At 37.4% G+C, this 20,993-nt stretch overlaps 1 protein-coding gene across 2 annotated transcripts; it reads right to left on the bottom strand.

Annotated features, from left to right (window-relative positions):
* Positions 1-6,680: 6,680 nt before the first annotated feature.
* Positions 6,681-19,481, bottom strand: LOC125208049 (disease resistance protein RGA2-like). 2 transcript variants are annotated; one of them, XM_048107599.1, is made up of 3 exons: positions 19,428-19,481; positions 9,044-9,513; positions 6,681-8,293 (listed from the first exon to the last, which is right to left on the bottom strand). In XM_048107599.1, exon 3 carries the CDS (start codon positions 8,273-8,275, stop codon positions 6,722-6,724), a length of 1,554 nt encoding a protein of 517 aa, XP_047963556.1. In that variant the 5' UTR covers positions 8,276-8,293; positions 9,044-9,513; positions 19,428-19,481; the 3' UTR covers positions 6,681-6,721. The 2 variants fall into 2 exon arrangements, with proteins under 2 accessions (XP_047963556.1, XP_047963563.1); XM_048107606.1 differs by lacking the exon at positions 9,044-9,513 and having other exon boundaries at positions 19,428-19,474.
* Between the last annotated feature and the right edge of the window lie 1,512 nt (positions 19,482-20,993).

Genomic DNA, 20,993 nt, shown 5'->3' on the forward strand with positions numbered 1-20,993 from the left:
TTTCCCCTTTTATTTTCTTCTTCTTCATCTTTAGCTTCAACTTCAGCTTCTCCAGCTTTAGCTTCAACTTCATCTTTAGCTTCAACTTCAGCATCTTCTTCAACTTCAGCTTCTTCTTCAACTTCAGCTTCATCACGAAAACATTGTGTATAATCTCGTTGAGAGGAAAAGTAGTGTTCAATTAACAATTTTGGGATAAGTGTGTGCAACTTAGTCTTGCAAGTTGGTCTACTTGTAAAAAGATTAGGTCCAAACTAGTTGCAATTAAACCAAAACATTGCAAGTTCATATCTATTATTTAACTTAAAATTTGAATTTTAATCACAAAAAACCTTTATATTTATTTCTTCATAATCACAATCCTAAAGATCATTACCAGCCAAATGAGTCCTAAATATTGTTTGAACAAAGAATTAACATCCAAAATTATTATCCAACAGTAGCATCTACCACAAACCATAGAGAACAAGAGATAAGACAAATCACAAAAGATCATCACACGATATATGTCATGTGTTTTCTGCGGTGGAAAGCATGGAAAACCATTACAATAATATGACATAATATTAATATAAATTGGAGTTAAAAGGTGGGAAAATGAGTAGAGAAAAATTACCCACCGTATGAAATATTTGATAAGAGTGAACAAATGTGAAAAATATATATCATCCATTATTTTCCATCATAGAAAATACACCTATAATATAAACAAATACATAAGATTAGTTAATACACACCTCGGTTACCCGAATGCAGCAATGTACGCAGTTCTGGCAACGGTATATCTGTAAAATATGACAGATGATATTAATGAGATGCAAATTATATTACTAGTATTATATAAAATATAAAACATGATGAATATAATATTCAGTAAAACGGAGCATATTTTTTCACTGTTAATTGTGATAAAAGTACTCAACATATTTTAGTACCCTTGCGAGTAACCATTTTCGGATTAAGTGTGCAGCTTAATTTTGTAAGTTGGTATACTCAAAAAGAGAGTAACATAATTGATTTTATATCATCATTTTAATATTTAATGAAAACATACCACCTTAAAAGTAATAGCAAAAAATAATCCAATTGAGACATTTTTAATCCACCCAAAATTGAAACAATGGGAAATTTTTGTAATTACAGTTTGGAAATTTATACTACTCCCTCTGTCCCATAGAAATTGATCATATTTTCTTCTTCGTCCGTCACATACAAATAGTCACATATCCATTTATGGAAACCTTTTTATCCTTCCTTTTTTACTTTTTCATTTATGGGCCCACCATCCACTTCACAATTTCAATTATTTTTTCTCCTTCTCTCTTACTTTACCAAATTATGCATTAAAACCTGTGTCAACCCTAAAGGGCCAATTTCTATGGGACAGAGGGAGTATTAAAAAGCTAAAATAAGAGATAAAATTGGATATTTACACTAAAATCTAAATTGAAACAACAAAAGGGAGTAAGTGAATTTCTGAAAATTAGAATTTTGACATGCAAAAATGTCGCTATGTAATTGTTTCTATCAAAACAACAAGAAAAGACGTTCATACTTACTTATTTTTTCTCCATTAATCCAGATATTGGAAACAGTGACATCTCGCCTTGCATTCATACGACTTAACCATTGAGGTAACTTTTCCATTCCAATAGTGTCCAAGCTACAATAATCATTAAGAAGCTGAAGTGATTCCGTCAGATTTTCCCAATCTTGGATCCCCTTCAATTCTAAAAATCCAAGTGAGTGGGAGCATGCGCGCAATAAGGCATCAACAGTCTCCATTGATCCCCCCATACTTACATCTAATTCTAAATTTTCTAAACTACTAAAAGCAGGAAGGTTCTCATCAAAACAAGTGGACATAAATTGAGGAACACCAATAATTGTCAAATCTTTTAGATGGGGCGCTTTTGGGAGGCAATCAATTATTCCAGGTAGATTTTTTAGGCTACTTATATCGTTCAATTCCAGACTCTCAAGCGATGGTCCTATCATTTCACATGGCAAATACTGCAAAGCATTGCATCTCAGAATCTCCAAACGTTCAAGTCTTCCTTGTGATTCTTGTACGCCAATATCTTCCAAATTTGGACAATATATTATAACCAACTCCTTTAAAGAATTGGGGGTGCACATACCATTAGGTAATCCTTTCAATTTGGGGCAGTACTTTATCTCCAAGTGTTGGAGGTGAGGAAATACCTTGACGCCACTTGCACCTGCTGATTCTACTTCTGCCCACTCTGTTAGCTCATCCATCTTTTCCAATACGAATTTTTTGAGAGCTGGAAAAACAATACGTGTCTCCCTTGTCTCTAATCCATAGAATGAACAATTTATGGACTTCAAATTCCTCAATCCTACCAATGAAAGAGTCGTGAGATTTGGCAACTACCCAAACATTGGGATTTCTTCACATTCGAAGCAGCTGTGTAGAGTTAACCCAATCAAATTGTTAAGTGGTACCCAACACCGTTGATCCACATTTACAACTTCCATCTTTCCAGTCCATGAAAGAAATCTTTTTCGCTTGAATCCTTCAATCTTTAACTTCTTTAGATTAGAGTGAGGTTGAAGGCCTTCCAACACATTCTCATCATTTGCAATTTCACCTTCTCTATTTTGATCCCATCTCAAACACAAATCCAATAATTTTGACTTGGCAAATAGACTTGTTTTCTCAGCCTCATCCTTGTTATCAACCCTTTCAAGCTTCGTAATTATCAGTTTTCCTTTGAGACCTTTCAAACTTCCGAGCTCTTCGATTTTCCATCCATCTTTGTCACCAACTTCAAAATGCTCCAGTGCTTGGAGAGAAGTTAATCTCCCAATCTCGGTGGGCAACTTTACATCATCCCTTATAAGAAGATGCCTTAAGTTAGTCAATTACTTCAAAGTACTTGGAAGTTTCCTTAAACAACCATCCCATGCTATCAATGTTTGCAAGTGAATGAGTTTACCAATCCAATCCGGAAGACATGCAATTCTTGATCCGTTAATATCAAGAACTCTCAAATGTATCAAGATATTTTAAACTCAAAATCGTTATAATAAGTATGTTTCCTTTTCTTATGTTTACTATATAGTAATAGAAATTGCATCTCATTAGTAACTTTTGTTGAATTTCACAGGGATGCCGTTGACAGAACTATGTACATTGCTGACTTCGGGTAACCCTGCAGGTGCATATTTACTAATCTCTATATATTTGTTTATATTATAGGTGTATTTTCTTTGATGGAAAATAATGGATGATATATATTATTCACATTTCTTCACTCTTTTCAAATATTTCATACGGTGGTTAATTTTTCTCTACTCATTTTCCCACCTTTTAACTCCAATTTATATTAATATTATCATGCTATATTATTGTGTGATGGAATTTAACTCCAATTTATGTTGGGAAATTTTAATTTGCAATTTTTAGTGTGAAGACGTAGATGAAAACATATGTAAAAGCAAGACTAGAATTGGAGATGATGTCTCAAACAAATTGAATATATCCACAATCTCTACAATCATATAAATATATCAATCAAAGAATATGGAACTAATTGTTGGTGAAGCTGTATCTTACCAATGTAAATTTGAAGAAATGTTTTCTTCACCTCCTCCCTCTTTGGAAGCATCTCAAACTCAAACACAAATCCTTTCCCCTTTTACTTTCACCGTCTTTAGCTTCTTCTACTTCAGCTTCATAACGAAAACATTGTGTATTATAAATATAATCTCGTTGAGAGGAAAAGTAGCGTTCAATTAACCAAGTTCATATCTATTTGACTTTAACTTAAATTTGAATTCTAACATTTTTTGGCCTTTCCAACCACAGCACAAAAAATCTGCTTATTTATTTCTTCATAATCACAATCCTAAAGATCATTCCCAGCCAAATGAGTCATAGATGATATTCGGACCAAGAATTAACATACAAAATTATTATCTAAAAGTAGCATCTACCACAAACCATAGAGAACAGAGAGAACATAAATAGTACTCCCTCCGTCCCCCATATTTTGTCCCCTTTTGACCGGGCACGGGTTTTAAGAAAATGTGTTTGACTTTGTATTAAATAGAGATGTGTAGTGGAGTATGGGTCCCACATTGAAATTTGGGGGGAAAATGAAGGGTATTTTGATAGTCTATTTTAGGTAAATTCCAAAGGGGACAAATTTTGTGGGACGGACGAAAAAGGAAATAGGGGACAAATTTTCAGGGACGGAGGGAGTATAAGAAAAATCACAAAAGGCCATCACACCATATTTTTGTCACATGTTTTCTGCGGCGGAAGCATGGAAAAATATTATCATAAATTGGATTTTGATCTTCTAAACTATAGAGGATGATGACAAGATCGTTTTTCAAATTCCTATAGTTAGAATACATGTGACAACAATCTAATCGTTAGATGAAACACCAAGACATGAATACAAAACAGGGGGGTTTTGTTTGATACCAAAATACAAGACAATCAATCCAAACTTCTTAAAAAAGTAAAATTGTCAAACTTTCTTACCGTACGAATTTTGGCGTTGCTTTTGCTCCAAGAAGTTTCTCCACAATTCCTCCCTGCGTACTGCATCATCTTTGTCTGTCACCACTTCTGCCTCATCACACCATTTTATTGTCAGATGTTTTCAATGGTGGAAAGCATGGAAAAATATTATATATATCATCCACTAATTTCCATCAAAGAAAACACACCTATAACATAAACAAAAATATAGAGAATAGTACATATGCACCAGGAAATTGATACTCACGTTGTCCATCAATGACGATGTAGGCGATATGGGAAATGTAGGGCCATTGGGAAATGTCAAAACATACTTGTGGGCACTCTGAAATACCCAAGTATCTTAGCTTAGCCATGCACCGTATCACATCTATGGGTAGACACCTTAAGTTCTTGCAATTACTTATCTCCAACACCTCTAGGGATGAGAATTTTCCCAACCAATCAGGTAACTCTTCCATTCCAAAATTCTTCAACTTAAATTTTTGCAGAGCAGTCAGAGTTTGAATTGATTCCGGCAGATTTTCCCAATCTTCCCTCCCCTTCAATCTTATATCCCTAACTGGGATGCTGCATCCTTGCAATATGCCATCAACAGTCTTCATTAATCCCATCACACTAAAATCTATAATCATTCTATGATGACTACTATAATTAACAGCAAACATTCTCAGTCTTGTTAGACGGGCCAATTTCGGCAGACCGTGAATTATTTCAGGTATATTCTTTAGGCTACTTAAATTCTTCAACCTCAGTGTCTCAAGCGAGGATCCTACCATTTCACATGGCAAATACAGCAAAGCATTGCAGTCCTTAATCGCCAACTCTTTAAGACATGTAAGGCTTCCTTGTGATTGTTGTACGCCCATATGTTCCAAATTTGGACACTTTTTTATAATCAACTTCTCCAAAGAATTGATGGTGCACAGACCATCTGGTAGTCCTCTCAAATTGGGGCATTCCAATATATTCAATTCCAACAGATTGGGATTGCTTTTGAATAACCATTTTGGGAGGCATTCCAAATCATCTATTCCTCTTACGCTCAGCTGTGTTAGCAATGTCAACTTGGTCACAAATATGTTTGCCAAAGGCCTGTAGCTCCCAATGTCTCTAATAGTCAACTCTTTGAGAGGCGACCAGAGAAGAGCTGGAAAATTCGTTAAATGATTGCAACCTGCGATCATCAAGTGTTGGAGGCGAGGAAATAGCTTGACACCACTTACACCCACTGATTCTGTGTGTACCCACTCTGTCAGCCTAGGCATTTGATACAATATGAGATTTTTAAGAGCTGGAAAAACAATACATTCAGATTCATGGGCAGAAGAATTTATGGACTTCACATTACTCAATTCATACAAACCAAGACACTGGAGATTTGGTAACTGCCCAAACATTGGGATTTCTTCACATTCTGAGCAACATGAGAGAATTATCTCAATCAAATTGTTAAGTTGTACAAAAGAGGTTTGACCCACTTTTTCAACTTCCATTTTTCGAGTCCATAATGGAAATCTTTTTCCCTTGAATCCATCAATCCATAACAACTTCAAATTTGAGTGAGGTTGAAGGCCTTCCAACACATCCTCATCGTTTGTAGTTTCACCTTCTCTATCCCGATCCCACATCAAGTTCAACTCCAATAACTTCGACTTTTTATGTAGATTTGCTTTCTCAGCCTCTTCCTTGTTACCAACCTTTTCCAGCTCAGAAATTTTCAATTTTCCTTTGAGATCATCCAAACTTCCAAGTTCTTCGATTTTGTAGCCACTCTTGTCGCCCACCTTAAAATGCTCTAGGGTTCGGAGAGAAGTTAACAGCCCCATCTCTGCAGGCAAATGTACGTTTTCCTTAACATAGAGATGCCTTAAGTTAATCAAGTACTTCAAAGTGCTTGGAAGTTGAAGTTTCTTTTTCTGAATAATATGCCTCTGCTCTCAATGTTTGCAAGTGAACCAGTTTACCAATCCAATCCGGAAGACATGTAATTTTTGATTCGTTGATATTAAGAACTCTCAAATGTATCAACTTCATGATTGAACTTGGCAACTCAATAATTCCATAATTTACAAAAGTTAAAACTTGCAGACATTTAAACTCTGAGAACATGCTACCATAAGTGTTCATGGACAATAATGTTCGCAAATATTTTGCATTTTTTTTCAAAACATCCTCTGACTCTTCTTTAAGGAACATGTATCAAACTGGGACGATGTCAGATGCATCTTGAGAACAACCTAAAATAGAATATGCAAGATCATGCACAAGATCGTGCATCACACAACTTTCCACATTTCCATAATTATCTCTTTCTGCAATTTGCAGTAAAGAGTTGTGTAGAAGAACATTGATAAATTTGTCTCCCACATGTTCCATGTCATTGTTTTCATCAGTTACAAGAAATCCTTCTCCCATCCAATACTCAATCAATTCCTGCCTTTTGATTCTATGACCTTTAGGAAAAACTGAACAATATGCAAAACACTTCTTGAGTGATGGTAGAGACAAATTATCAAAGCTCAACTTCAATATCTTTGTGATATAATTTCCTTCATCTTGTGAAAGCCAATTCTCTTTGATCGAGCGCCATTCTTCTTCAGATTTTTTATCGTGTAGTACTCCACCGACTACCCTGGCAGCTAAAGGCAAACCTTGACATTTTTCTGCAATCTCCGTCCCAATGGCCTCAAATCCCAAAGGTACATCCTCTTTTTCAAAGGTTTTCTCTTTGATTATTGACCAACAATCTTCGTTTGATAATCCTTCAAGCTCGTGTTCATGAAGTGCCCCAACAGTTGAAGCAACCTCCTTCTTTCTTGTGGTAACAACAATCGCATTACCCCTAGTAGAAGTAGCACCCAACAAGGAATCGATGAAACCTTCTTCCCATGTGGGAAGATCTTCATTCCAGGTATCATCAAGAATCAGTAGATAAGTTTTATCTTTCAAAACTTCTTTCAGAATTTTTGTAATATCTTGCTTACTCATCTCAGCTTCAACCTTTTGAGGAGCCAACTCTTTGAGAATTTTCTTGAGAAGAACAATTGGTTCAAAAATTTGAGAAACATGCACCCAAATATGTGATCCAAACTGATTCTTTTCTTGTAAAATATTAAAGACTTTCCGAGTCAAAGTTGTTTTCCCCAATCCTCCCATTCCCACAATGGCATGGACAGAAACACATTCATCAGACGTGATACAATCGGTAAGCTTTTCAACTATTTCTGACATGACCTTATCTCTTCCAATAAAAATTGGATCAAGAGTGGATGAGTCTGTTTCACGAGCAGCGTCAGGCAAAGTGGGCTCATTGGTGGCAAGCATCTCTTTGAGGCCAAGATCCGCAGCCTCTTTGTTAATGACCTCCAAATCCTCATTGATTTCTTGGATGCTAAGAGCCATATTTCGGGAACGTGACAAATTAACGCATGGTGAGAAGCATGATAGCACCTTTTGTTTCATGGGTATGATGGGCTTGATTTGTTTGCAGAGGTGATGATAGCTGAACTCATCCAAAGCATTGTCTGCATCGAATGCCGCATTTTCAAGCTTCTTGAGCCAGCTTTTGACAGCATCACCGGGATTAGTATGCTTCTCTGCATCGTTCAAGAATTTCTGGAGGGTACCCAAACGCCCATTCAGTTTTGTTGTTTCTTTTTTGAGGCCTCGGACAAGTAAGTAGTCATTCTTGGCTTGGTCGATGAGGTTTTGAACAACAACTTGAAGGACGGCGGCCACAGCTTCTCCCTCCATTCTTTCAGCTGATGATAACTGTTTCAGAGAGAAGGTTTAGAGTTTAGGAATGAAAATGTAATATAGGTGCAGTGAGAAGAGCTTAGGTATATTTTAAATTCTGCTTTATGAATTGTTATTCAAAATTTTAAATCTGCATATATAACAATTACCAAACCAAATTTTCACCGACAATTAACGCTAGTTAATATGGGCATGCCTGATGAAAATTCTTAACTATTTTAATTAAATTATAAAAATACTATATCAAATTTGAATTGGATTAACAAATAGTACTAATTACATGGCGCATGGGTTATAATAATTTAAAATTTTGAATTCTTTTGACCGGGCCTATCTTTGTTACCTATTTGGGCCTCAGTATGTTACGGGCCTGAGAATAAGATTGCCCAGTTGCGGTGATTGGCGCTTATTATTGGAATGAATTTCATACTCCAATTTCACATGTAGTTCTATAAATATTTTTACTGTTTTATTTAAATATATCACTTTTGTAGCATACAATTAGATTAAATATAAAACACTATTCCGAAATGAAGTTCAACTTGGGTGCCACGACTAGACATGTTCTTCTTTCCACATTATTAATAATTTTAATATCCGGTCGAAGACAATTTTTATTTTTATTTTTTCTATTTGAACATGATTAGAGTTCGAGAACCACAACGATTCCATGGGATACAAATTGGATCTTTTGATGGATCTTTTTGACAAACTAAATTCTTGGCGTGATGATACAGAACGCAGGCTTGAAAATTTGGAACTCACATTTTCTGGCGGGAACGATCAACCTTTTGACAACGATGACATAAATGATTAGGAGTGTGACGATTAGCGTCACCGGAGGACGTGGGATAGGGGGTCCCGCATTTGAAATCCTAATTTCAGTGCGCGCGACAGCCCGCAGGGAGATTGGGTCGCCGTGATGGAAGAAACGGGTTCTTGTTGGGATCCGCCAGGAGGTCGCCAACCTCGTCACCATTCAGGCGGTTATGATCAACAGTTTAATTGTTCAGCTTCTTGGTGGGACCCACCCTAATGTTTCCAACCGCAGACGTCCAGGTATGATAAACCCCAACGTGTAATGATGCACCCTCCTCGTTTTGATGGCTCGGATGCTTTTAATTGGATATCTAGGGTTGAATATTATTTCAATCACCTCATGATGCCTGATGCCCACCGATTACATTAAGCCGTCATGTTATTTGATCCCCCCGCCGCAACTTGGTTTTCAACTACTGCACAACAATGATTTTGTCACATGACAAGAATTTTTGGAGGAAGCGTGCCACAGATTCGAACCACAGAGTTTCCATAACTATTTTTGTCTAATTGCAAAATTGATGCAGACCGGGACAGTGGTGGAGTACCGTGACACTTTCAAATAGTATCTCAATCGAATTCAAGGGATCCCTGAATCGGAACTGTTCACCCTATTTGTCGTCAGCCTTAAGCCAGACATACAGGAGCGCGTGAGGCTTCACCGGCCGTCCTCTCGGCAGCTGTGATGGCCCTAGCTCTAGAGTTGGCCAGCACGCAACCCGAGCAACCACAACAGTTTCAATCGTCAACGACCACGCGTCACACATGGAAGCAGCGTGAAGGGAAAGGACATATCAATTTCTCGCCTGCTGAGAATTCGGCTCCGTCGTCCACCATCGGACAGCAACCCAGGATCACGGGCCGGAATGGAGAGCAGCCGAGAGTTCCCGCTATCAAGGGTCTCACTGGCTGAAAAGTCCAAACGCTGACGAAAGAGCCTTTGCTGGCATTGTCAGGAGAAGTGGGTTATGGGCCACGTTTGTAAGCAGCGTTTGCTTTGCTACGTGGCTGAGGATGATGAGCTTGATGTAGGGGTTTTGGAGGAATATAAACCGAATGAAGTTGTTGACATAAATTTTTCTCACATCCATTCTATGAACAAAGATCATTGCTCATGACCCCTCAAGGTGGATGGATTAGTTTAAGATATGGAGATTTGCATTCTCATTGACACCGGAAGTGATAAAAACTTCTTACACCCAGCCGTGGAAGAGAAGTTACATCTACATTATCATTCATTTAACCGTTCTGAGTATTCATCGGCAATGGCGAGACACTGCTTTGCACCCATGTGTCAAAGTGAACTAAAATGGAGATGCAAGGCACGATTTCCTGGGTTGACCTTCACATTTTGCCTGTACATGGTCCCGACATCGTCTTAGGTATGGATTGGCTCGAGTCTTTGGGGAAGGTGACTGCGAATTTCGCAGGAAAGACCTTGGAGTTCACACGGGGTGATAAACCGATTGTGCTCAGAGGAATCCACCCACCGCCTCGTCGGGTGGGCTTCTTTTCACTAGCATCAATGCTTCCTTCACCTGACACACTTGACTGTTTCCAGCCAACCTGCCACAGGGGTGTATGACGTTTTGGAACGGTTTCGGCCCGTGTTCACCATGCCCGATGGGATACCCTCATAGAGGCCATATGATCGCCGAGTTCATCTTCTACCAGACACTCACACTCACCCTGTGAATGTAAGGCCCTACCGCTACCCGTATTTTCAGAAGAACGATATCGAACGTCAAGTCCGTGAAATGTTGGAACGAGGAATAATCCAACGAAGCAATAGTCCCTTTTCTTCGCTAGTTCTCCTTATTCGCAAGAAAGATGGAACTTTTCGCTTCTATATAGATTATCGAGCTTTAAACAACGCGAAAGTGCCTGATCACTTTCCTATACCAACAACGGACGAACTATTTGATGAATTGGGCAAGGCGCGGGTATTCACAAAGTTAATTCTTCATTTCGGGTACCACCAGATCAGGATGCATGCGGATGATGCATTCAAAACGATCTTCCATACTCATGATGGGAACTTTGAAATTTTAATCATGTCGTTCGGTCTAACGAATGCCCCATCAACCTTCCAAGTGGCTATGAACACAATTTTTCAACCATTATTGTGGAAATTTGTTATCGTATTTTTCGATGATATTCTTGTCTATAGCCCAACATAGGAACTTCACATTCAGCACTTGGCCGAAGTGCTAACCGTCCTCCACGAGAGCAGGTTCTTTATTAAATTATCTAAATGTGCCTTTTGCAGTTCGACCGTTGAATATCTGGGCAACGGGTTGTTGAAAGCGGATCCAGCCAAGATAGTATCTATGACGGCGCGGCCGACACCGAGGAATGTGAAACAGTGCGATTTTTTGGGGTTGACGGGATATTATCGCCGCTTTGTGATATTTTGGGGTTGACGGGATATTACATATTCATAGCAGCTCCGTTGACCAACTTGCTGAAAAAGGACGTCTTTGAGTGGTCCGCCGCGACGGAGGCGAGCTTTAGAGACCTCAAGGCAGCGATGACCTCAGCCCCGGTACTATGCTTACCGAATTTTGATCGCACCTTTTGCATCGAGACGGATGCCTCAGACATGGGCATCAGAACTGTTTTGCTTCAAGACACCCATCCTCTCACATTTTTTAGAAAAAAATTGGGACCTCGCCTCTGTGCTGCGTCAACTCAACCACAAGGAGTTGTACGCAATTGTACATGCGGTTCAGAAGTGGCGCCAGTATCTGTTGGGTCGGGAATTCATTATTCGGACCGACCAAAGGAGTTTGAAGGAGCTGTACGCAATTGTCCAATTGCCGGATCAGCAGTTGTATGTTCGTAAGCTTATGGGCTACAAATTTACTATCGAATACAAGAAGGGAAGCACGAATAAAACGGCTGATGCCTTGTCACATCGCAAGGATCCCTTATCCGAAGCAGCAGCCGCGCGATTGCGCCCTTCTGACAGCAGCCACCCAGCCAATCCCACAACTAATAGACATGTTGTGTCGTGAGACTATGTCTTCCCCAGAGATGAGGGAACTGACTGCGTGATGCACTTGGATTTTACGTGGTTTTAGAGGGTAGTTTTACTTTGTTTTGATCATATATTGTGTATTTTGAGACATGGTTATAGCTACTTCTCTATGTTATTGGTATTTTGACCATTTTGTGAAAAATGTGTAGAAAAAGGGACGGAAATGAGCTTAAATGGCGAAAGGAGGCATCCGGGATGAAAAAGGACGGAAATGCAGCGCACAGCTAGCGGATCGCTAGCTTCACCAATCTCCAACCTGGCGACTCGCCAGGACAACCGCCCAAAATCGCCGAGAGCAGCCGGCAACTCGCAAGCTTCACCATACAACGAACCTGGCGACCCGCCAGGTTCGGCCGACTATTCTAAACAAGGAAATTCGAGCCCTAATTATATATACCATGCATGGAACGCCTCCTACCCCAAAAATACCACTTTTTCACCTTGGAAGAAAAGAAGAACGAGCAGAGGACGAGTATTCATCGGAAGATTGAAGACGAGGCCTCCAATCCGCCCATCCAATTCTAGGAGTTTCTACTATTAGTTTTATTCTTGTTCAAACAATGTTTTTGAATATTTCTTTGACTTTTGTGTTGAACATGAGTAGCTAAATCCTTCGTAGAGTTCTATGGAGGAGATAGAATGATTCTTATGTTTAATTGATTTCCTTTTTCTATGCCTTGGCTCATATGGTTATTTTGACTTCTCTTGTGCTTATACATTTATTTGACTTATAAATGCATGTGGATTTTACTACAATACTCGGGAGATGAGTAGTTTAATTTAAAAGAGGAGAAATTGACGTCTTTGCCAATAAAATCCGGAGATTTGAGCCTTTGAATGAAGAAAATTTATCTTAAGAGCTTTTAGGAGTTGTTGCCTTAGTTCTAGGAAGGAAACTTCTTTTCTAGGTAGCTACAAATTGTATGCTTAGGGAGAAGATATAATTTTACATCTGTGATAGCTTAGTAACTCTAGAGACCGTAATTCAAGGAAGTCGTTTGGATATTAGCTTTTGATTGTGGTTCCTAAATTTCTACATTCCTTAGCCTGCTTTGTATATTATTTGTTTTTATATTTTCTATTATTTATTTATTTATTTCTGTCTAGTTTAATAATCAACCCAAAAATCATGTGTCTCTAGATAGTATATGACGCTTAGTACATAATAGTCACTGCAATCTTATTCCTTGTGTTCGATATCCCGGTACTGACCTTTAGCTATACTAGATCTACCTTGTATACTTGCAAGTATTTTTAGTGCTAATAAATAGTGCATCAAGTTTTTGGCGCCGTTGTCGGGGAATATTATTGCTTTAAGCTGATATTGTAGAAAGGTTGATAATACTAATTTAAAGTGTAATATTATTGTTTTATTTTATTTTTCGAGGTACTTGAGGAGAGCAAGGAGCACAACAATGCCTTATTCCCTATATAGTACGCTTCAAATTTGGACATGGGATTGTGAGAGCTTTGAAGATGTGATGAGTGGATTTTTAGAAAGAAGTAAAAGACGTGCAGATGAGGTATCTAAAATCAAGGATTTGTGGGACACTTATATGAAAGTTTTGACAAGTTTTATGGAAGATAAAGATAAGAGATACGATGAGCTTCTCAAAGTGATGAGTAAACATATCCATACATTCAACGGATGGGTGAAATTTTTCAAACCCCCTCTCTCTATAAATTTAATTCCTTTTATTACTGACAAAGTTGATTTTGTTGAATATCCATAATCAAGTCATGCATGGGAGAAAGATAAGAGTAAAGCTGAAAAACCCAAGGTTAAGTTGGAATATTATCTGAGGTATAATTTGTGTGGGTTTAATTTTATGTGTCCATGGTCAAATTCTGTGTCTGCACAATCTTCCGCTGCATCACTGGATAAGCTCCGTAGAGCGTGGGTAAGATATAAAATTCCATGTTAACATCTTTTCGTAGAATTTTTGGTAACATGCTATGATTATAAGTTATTTATTCAATTTTTTTTCCTTGTTAGCTCTTATAGTTATTTCGATTTCTCTTGTGCTTATACATTTATTTGATTGGTCATCTTATAAATGCATGTGGATTTTACTACAATACTCGGGAGATGAGTAGTTTAATTTAAAAGAGGGGAAATTAACGTCTTTGCCAATATAATCGGGAGATTTGAGCCTTTGAATGAAGCAAATTTATCTTAGGAGTTGTTGCCTTAGTTTTAGGAAGGACACTTCTGTTCTAGGTAGCAATCTACAAATTGTGTGCTTCGGGAGAAGGTATAATTTTACATCTGTGATAGCTTAGTAACTCTAGAGACCGTAATTCAAGGAAGTCGTATGGATAGTAGCTTTTGATTGTGGTTCCTAAAATTCTACATTCCTTAGTCTGCTTTGTATATTATTTGTTTATATATTTTCTGTTATTTATTATTTTATTTTCTGTCTAGTTTAATTAATCAACCCAAAAATCCTGTGTCTGGATAGTATATGACGTTTAGTACATAATAGACAGTTGCAGTCTTATTCCATGTGTTCGATATCCTGGTACTGACCTTTAGCTATACTCTATCTACCTTGTATACTTGCAAGTATTCTTAGTGCTAATAAATAGTGCATCACTGTGACCATTAGAGAGGGAAAGGCCCTTCCGTATTTGTCCATGGCGGACAGCCTGGTTTACTACAAACGCAGAATTTTTGTGGGTGCACATTCCTTAGCTCGAACGACCATTATAACGGAGTACCACAACTCGCCATCTGCGGGTCACTTCAGTTTTGAGAGGACCTTCCGTCGCATAGCGGTGGGTTTTTATTGGGCAAATACGAGGAAGGAAATGCGGAATTTCATTGAAGCATGTGTGGTGTGCAGACGACTAAGTATTCAACCTAAGAGCCTGTCGGGTTACTGCAGCCTCTGCCGATTCCGACACAAGTGTGGGAGGACGTCTCTATGGATTTCATCACGGGTCTCCCACCGTCGCGAGGATATACAACCATTATGGTGGTGGTGGATAGGCTATCAAAGTATGCACATTTCGTCCCATTACCAACTCGTTTTGACGCTTTAAGGGTGGCACATTTGTTTATCAAAACTGTGGTCCGCCACCACGAATTTCCAAAAACGCTGGTTTCGGATCGTGACGCAGTATTTTTGAATAAGGTTTGGGAGGATCTTTTACACCTTCGTGGGACCAAATTAAATTTCTCAACCGCAATCAAACGGACAGACAGAAGTCTGAAATAGGGAACTGGAGCAGTATTTGCACGCCATTACATCGGACTGGTCCTCGAAGTGGGTGAATTTTCTGCCGTGGGCAAACTGGCATTAAATTGTTTTCACCACGCGGGTTTGGATATGTCGCCATTCAAAGCTCTTTACGATCGGGAACCAACAAATTTGATTTTTGCTCCGCCATCAGCTGCGACACCGCCGTCCGTCACCGATCTGATACGGCAGGGAGGGGAGTTGTTGGTACAATTAAGAAGTAATTTGGAGCGTGCAATGAGGGAGTCGGCGAACAAACATCGTCACCATGTTGAATTTGCAGTGGGTGATCGGGTTTTGTTAAAATTGCAGCCTTACAGAAAACACTCGGTTGCACGACCAGAGTCAGCTAAACTAGCGCGTCGATATTACGGACTGTTTGAGGTTATTGAGCGCATCGGTCCAGTAGCTTGCCAGTTGCGCTTGCTGGAGGGAAGTCGAATTCATAATGTTTTTCATGTTAGCCTCCTTCGTGCGTTTATTAAAGGGGATAGTGTTGATGTAGTGGTGTCTTTACCAACTGAGTTTTTTGGCAACCGACCAGTCGTATATCCAGTTCGGGTGTAAGAAAGGCGCGTGCTTTGGAATAAGCGTGAGTTGAAGGAGCATGTGTTGGTACGATGGTGTGACGGGTCCGACTCACCAACTTGGGAGCCGCTCGCTCTCATTAAACGCAGGTTTCCTAATGTGCTCCTTGAGGACAAGGAGGTCGCTATCGAAGGGGGAGTTGATACGGTGCAACAGCACAAAACCGGCCAAGAGGCCAAGGAGCATGAGTCAACAGAGGAACAGCTGAAAGCAGACCAGGAACGTGAGACAGCGGAAGAGCCGCCGATGATTCATCAATCCATCGCGGCCATGAAGCCAAAGAAGAACGTTCGCCAGCCCGACGAACTTGGCGATTACGTTCCAAAGTAGTCTAGCGATTTCATAAATGTTTTTATGGTTTTATTATTTGTTTTTGGATATTATTATTTTTATTATTTAATTTTTATGTAAGTGTCGAGCATAACTATAAGCTCCATTTCGGATTTACTTTGTTGGTTCATTCCCGAGATGATTAGGAGGTCGAACCAACCCTAGTATCCTTAGACTTATAAATAGGGCACTTGTTCATAAACTTAACATGAATAAGAATTATCTTTTGCCCAAATATCGCGTTGCTCAAGATACAAACCCTAGGAACCATGCTGCCCGACGGGAATAACGCCCGCGCACAGCCAATCCTGCCCTTCCGCCGACCCTACTAAGGGCACCAGAACTGTTCTCGGTCGCCAGCGAAGCCGCCGGCCGACGTTGAGGGAAACCCCCTAACACATACAAAGATCACGACCCATGCATTTTGATGTCTCAAGAGTCAAACATTTCACTCGACCAGGTGAAAGGAGTCCAGAACATTTCACCCGACTGAATGAAACGTCTACTATCAGGACACATGACAATGTTTTTCCACTTTCGGGCGATTCTATGTAGGTGTAAACTTTTAAAAAAATTCCAGTTTTGGGAAAAACGCGTATCCATTTTGCGGGTTTAAAAACGCAAACGGGCTACGCGTGTTTAAATACGCGAAACAACAACGCTTGTTTTATCTAAAACTCAAGCAAAATAAACATAAGTATATTGTTGCACAGTTTGTTAAAGTCGTCGCCAGTTTTTTGTGAGTTTTTTGTGAGGGTGCGGGCTCGAACCCTAACTCCACCAAATATTATTTTTATAGTCAAATATCAATAATGTTATTACTTTAAAATATTTATCGTCAATATCATTCAAACTCATTTTAAAAACTATTTTTTTCAAATATTTTGAATATTTATTTATATTTATCTATATTTATTTATTTATAGGATTATCTATATTTATTTCTTTAGTGCATAAGAGTAAAAAATAACAAATTTTCATGTATATGAGATCAGTTATACACACCATTGGTCTCACCCTAAGTGTTACATATTCCTTTTTTTTACGTCTCGACCTAAGTGTGACGTTTTCTTTTTTGGCAACAATCAACTCTTCTCTCCAACTTTATCCTCTTATCTTTCGTACTTTATCTTCTATTTATTATCTGTTTCTCTTTCTTTCTCTTTCCTCTTTTACTTTTTTTTTTATCTCTTTTTCTTTCTTACTTTACTATGTCTCTTACTTTACTGTTAATACTAAACATCACTACCTAAATTCCTGGCCAAAATAGAAACGTCTCGCTTAGGCCGGGACGGAGGGAGTATATGATAATTTATAAAATAAATTAAGTTGCATTATAAATAAAATTACAAAATAATTATAACTTTTGTTTCTTTCGAAATTATTTTGTACATATTTATTTTTCAAATATATTTTTAATAATTTACATTTATTAGAAAGATGTAAATTTATTTTATTGAGTGTAAAAAAATAACATAATATCCTTTAAAGTTAGTTGAAAATATTCTAAACAATTTTCATTGTTTAGAAATATCCAAATTTATTTTCTTGAGTGATAACAGCAAAAAATAAAATTTTAAATTTATATGATTAACATAATAGTAAAATAATTTAGAGTAAAAGGAAGAAAATAATCCCTTTAGTTATGTGGAAAAAATTGATTGAGGAGGGACCACTGTCTCACATAAAACAAATGATCAGTCCTTAACCAACTCTGCAATAGTGTAATTTTACATTTTTCGCTCAGGTTTTTGTCTATGAAATATGAATACAACACGAAAGCAAAATTTGCTTTCAAATGCGCGTAGCTGTTTCGGGTGTTTAAGCAAGCGTAGCTGGTCATATTTTTAAACACGCGAAACGGAAATACGTTTTCTCCTAAGCCGGAATTTTAAAAAAGGTTCTCATTTTGGAACCTATATCGTAGAGTCTCCCCAAAGTTGGAAAAAGTACGATTTTTCCAACTTATGGCATTTATATTAATCAAATGACAAATGAACAGCATAAATCCATTTAAAGACAAACTAAATAAAATATCACAAACCAGCAAAAGTAAAAAAAAGGCCAAGATCGCTCAATGAATGGGTAGAACTATTAGGAGACATAATTGGAAAAGATTACCAAATCTGAATTTTGATTAATGAATGCTAATAACATAATTGAATTATACGGTACCACTCCCTCCGTCCCACTTTAAGAGTCTCATTTGAGTTCGGCACGAGTTTTAAGAAATAGTATAAAGGAAAGTTGGTGAAAAAGATAATGGAATATGAATCTATTTTTATATATTAGTATTATAATGAAATGTGAGTGGAAAAATGTTAGTGGAATGTGGAGCCTATTACTATTTATGAAATATTCCAACCGGGACTCCTAAAGTGCGATACCCAAAAATGGTAAACCGGGACTACTAAAGTGGGACGGAGGTAGTATGAAATTTAGTGGCTGAGTTAAATTGTGAATCATATGGGCTGGGCCTGATTTTTGTATACTTTTGGGCCTCATGTCATGTTATTAACCTTGATTATCCCGCTAGCTATTTATAAGTCAATACGAGCCTGAAAATTGATGGCCTGGTTCCGGTGAGTGGGCCTCATTATCGTAACGACGAGTCTCCTATTAATGTTGTTTAGAACTTGTATTGATTTAATTCAAATAACTACTACTTCCATCACAAACTTTATATTTTGTTTGTTATTTGACTTATTTCCTATAGAGGAAGGACCACACTCTCACATAAAACAAATGAGTCTTTAACCAACTCAGCCATGGTGTAATTTTACATTTTTCGCTCAGGTTTTTGTGAAGTATACATAGCAAAATTTACTTTCAAACACGCTTAGCTGTTTCGCGTGTTTAAGCAAGCGTATCCGACTATTTTCGAACCGAAACCGTAACTGCGAAATCCGCTCCGGGTTCGAGATTTTCCAGAACCGGAACTAGAACCAGCAGTTCCGGAAACTTGGGCATGTCTAAATAACCCTTAGCGCAAAGTATGGTTTTTCCATTCTTATAGCATTTATAATAATCAAATGACAAATTAACAGCTTAAATCCATTTAAAGTAAAACAAAATAAAAAAAAGTCACAAACAGCAAGGTTAAAAAGGCCAAGATCCCTCAATGACATACCTTAGAGTTCTTCTAGAGAGGAGTATATTTTGTTCTTCTTCTTTGCTCTTGGAAATGATTATTGTGAATAGGCAATGGTATTAGTTTCCGTCTCACACATGTATAATATTGTATCCATTAAATTAATTAATATATTTGGCATTTGTTAGTTGAAACTATTGAAAGTGCCAAGATTCCAAGCTGTGATTGCAACATAATTAACTAATTAGTAGGTAATTGTCTACTATGGCGGCAGTTTTTAATTATATAACCTTCTGGTACATCCAATTTGTGAAGTCTTGAAATAAGAGTCCAACATAAATATAATAAATAACAAGTGTGAATGTAGAATTTGAAAGTATATTCGAAGACTCAAATAGTACCCACCGCAAATTTTGAAATTCGACCCCAACATGAAAGAACAAACAAAACTATGATAGCGAAATAATATTATAATGCGTACTCTAACAACTTATGCTTAATACTCCCTCCGTCCACAATTAGGAGTCCATCACACCTTTTTTTGTTCACAAGCATGGAAAATTATTATCATAAATTGGATCTTCTAAAACACAGGACACAATTTTCTATTCCAAAATACAAGAGACAATCAATCCAAACTTGTTAAATACCTTAACGTTTTTCAGTTTTCATGCAATAATCATGTGTAAAATGTGTACAATTGCGACCCTTTCTTACTATACGAATTTTGGCTTTGATTTCGCTCCAAGAAATTTCTCCACATTTCCTCTCTGCGCACTGCATCATCATTTTCTGTCACCACTCCTGCCTCATCACACCATTTTATTGTCAAATGTTTTCAATGGTGAACTAAGATAAAATTCGTAAAGTAAGAGAGAGGAGGAGAATGATATGATAAAGTAAGAGAGAGGAGGAGAATATGAGTTAAGTAGTGTTAGTGGATAGTGAAACCTACATTCTTAAATTGATATAACTTCAAAAATGGAATGCACATATTTTTGTGAGACGAACGAAAATAGAAAATGCACATATTTTTATGAGACTAAGGGAGTATGTGAAAAGATTAAAAAATTGTTGATAAATATTTTCCATCATAGAAAACACACCTACAATATAAAACAAAAATATACAGAGAATTGTGTTGGAATATTAAAATATAAACTTGATTTTGTAATGAAAATATCTAGATATTGTATAAATATCTATATATTATGAAGAATTATCTAGAATAGGCATGAGAAAATATCTAGATATTTCTATCTATATATTTTCGTAGAAATATGTAGATATTTAAGGATAATAGTATAGATATTATACAATTCTCTATAATTAAGTAGGAGAATATCTAGATATTTTAGTAGAAATATCTAGATATTTTTAGTAGAATTCCCTAGAATATCTAGATTTTTATGGAGAAAAATCTAGATATAAAATATTAAAGAAATCTAGTAGAGAATTCTAGAATAGGAGATGTATGCCTATAAATATGTGATAGTTGTACCATTTTGAGAAGTTGAGAAAAAGTTTGAGAAAAAAAAATGTGTCTTACTTTTTCCCACATCACCAACCTCTCCTAAACTATTTCCCACATATCTACCTATTCTC

The sequence above is a fragment of the Salvia hispanica genome, chromosome 1, assembly GCF_023119035.1.
Source record: "Salvia hispanica cultivar TCC Black 2014 chromosome 1, UniMelb_Shisp_WGS_1.0, whole genome shotgun sequence".
NCBI lineage: Eukaryota > Viridiplantae > Streptophyta > Magnoliopsida > Lamiales > Lamiaceae > Salvia > Salvia hispanica.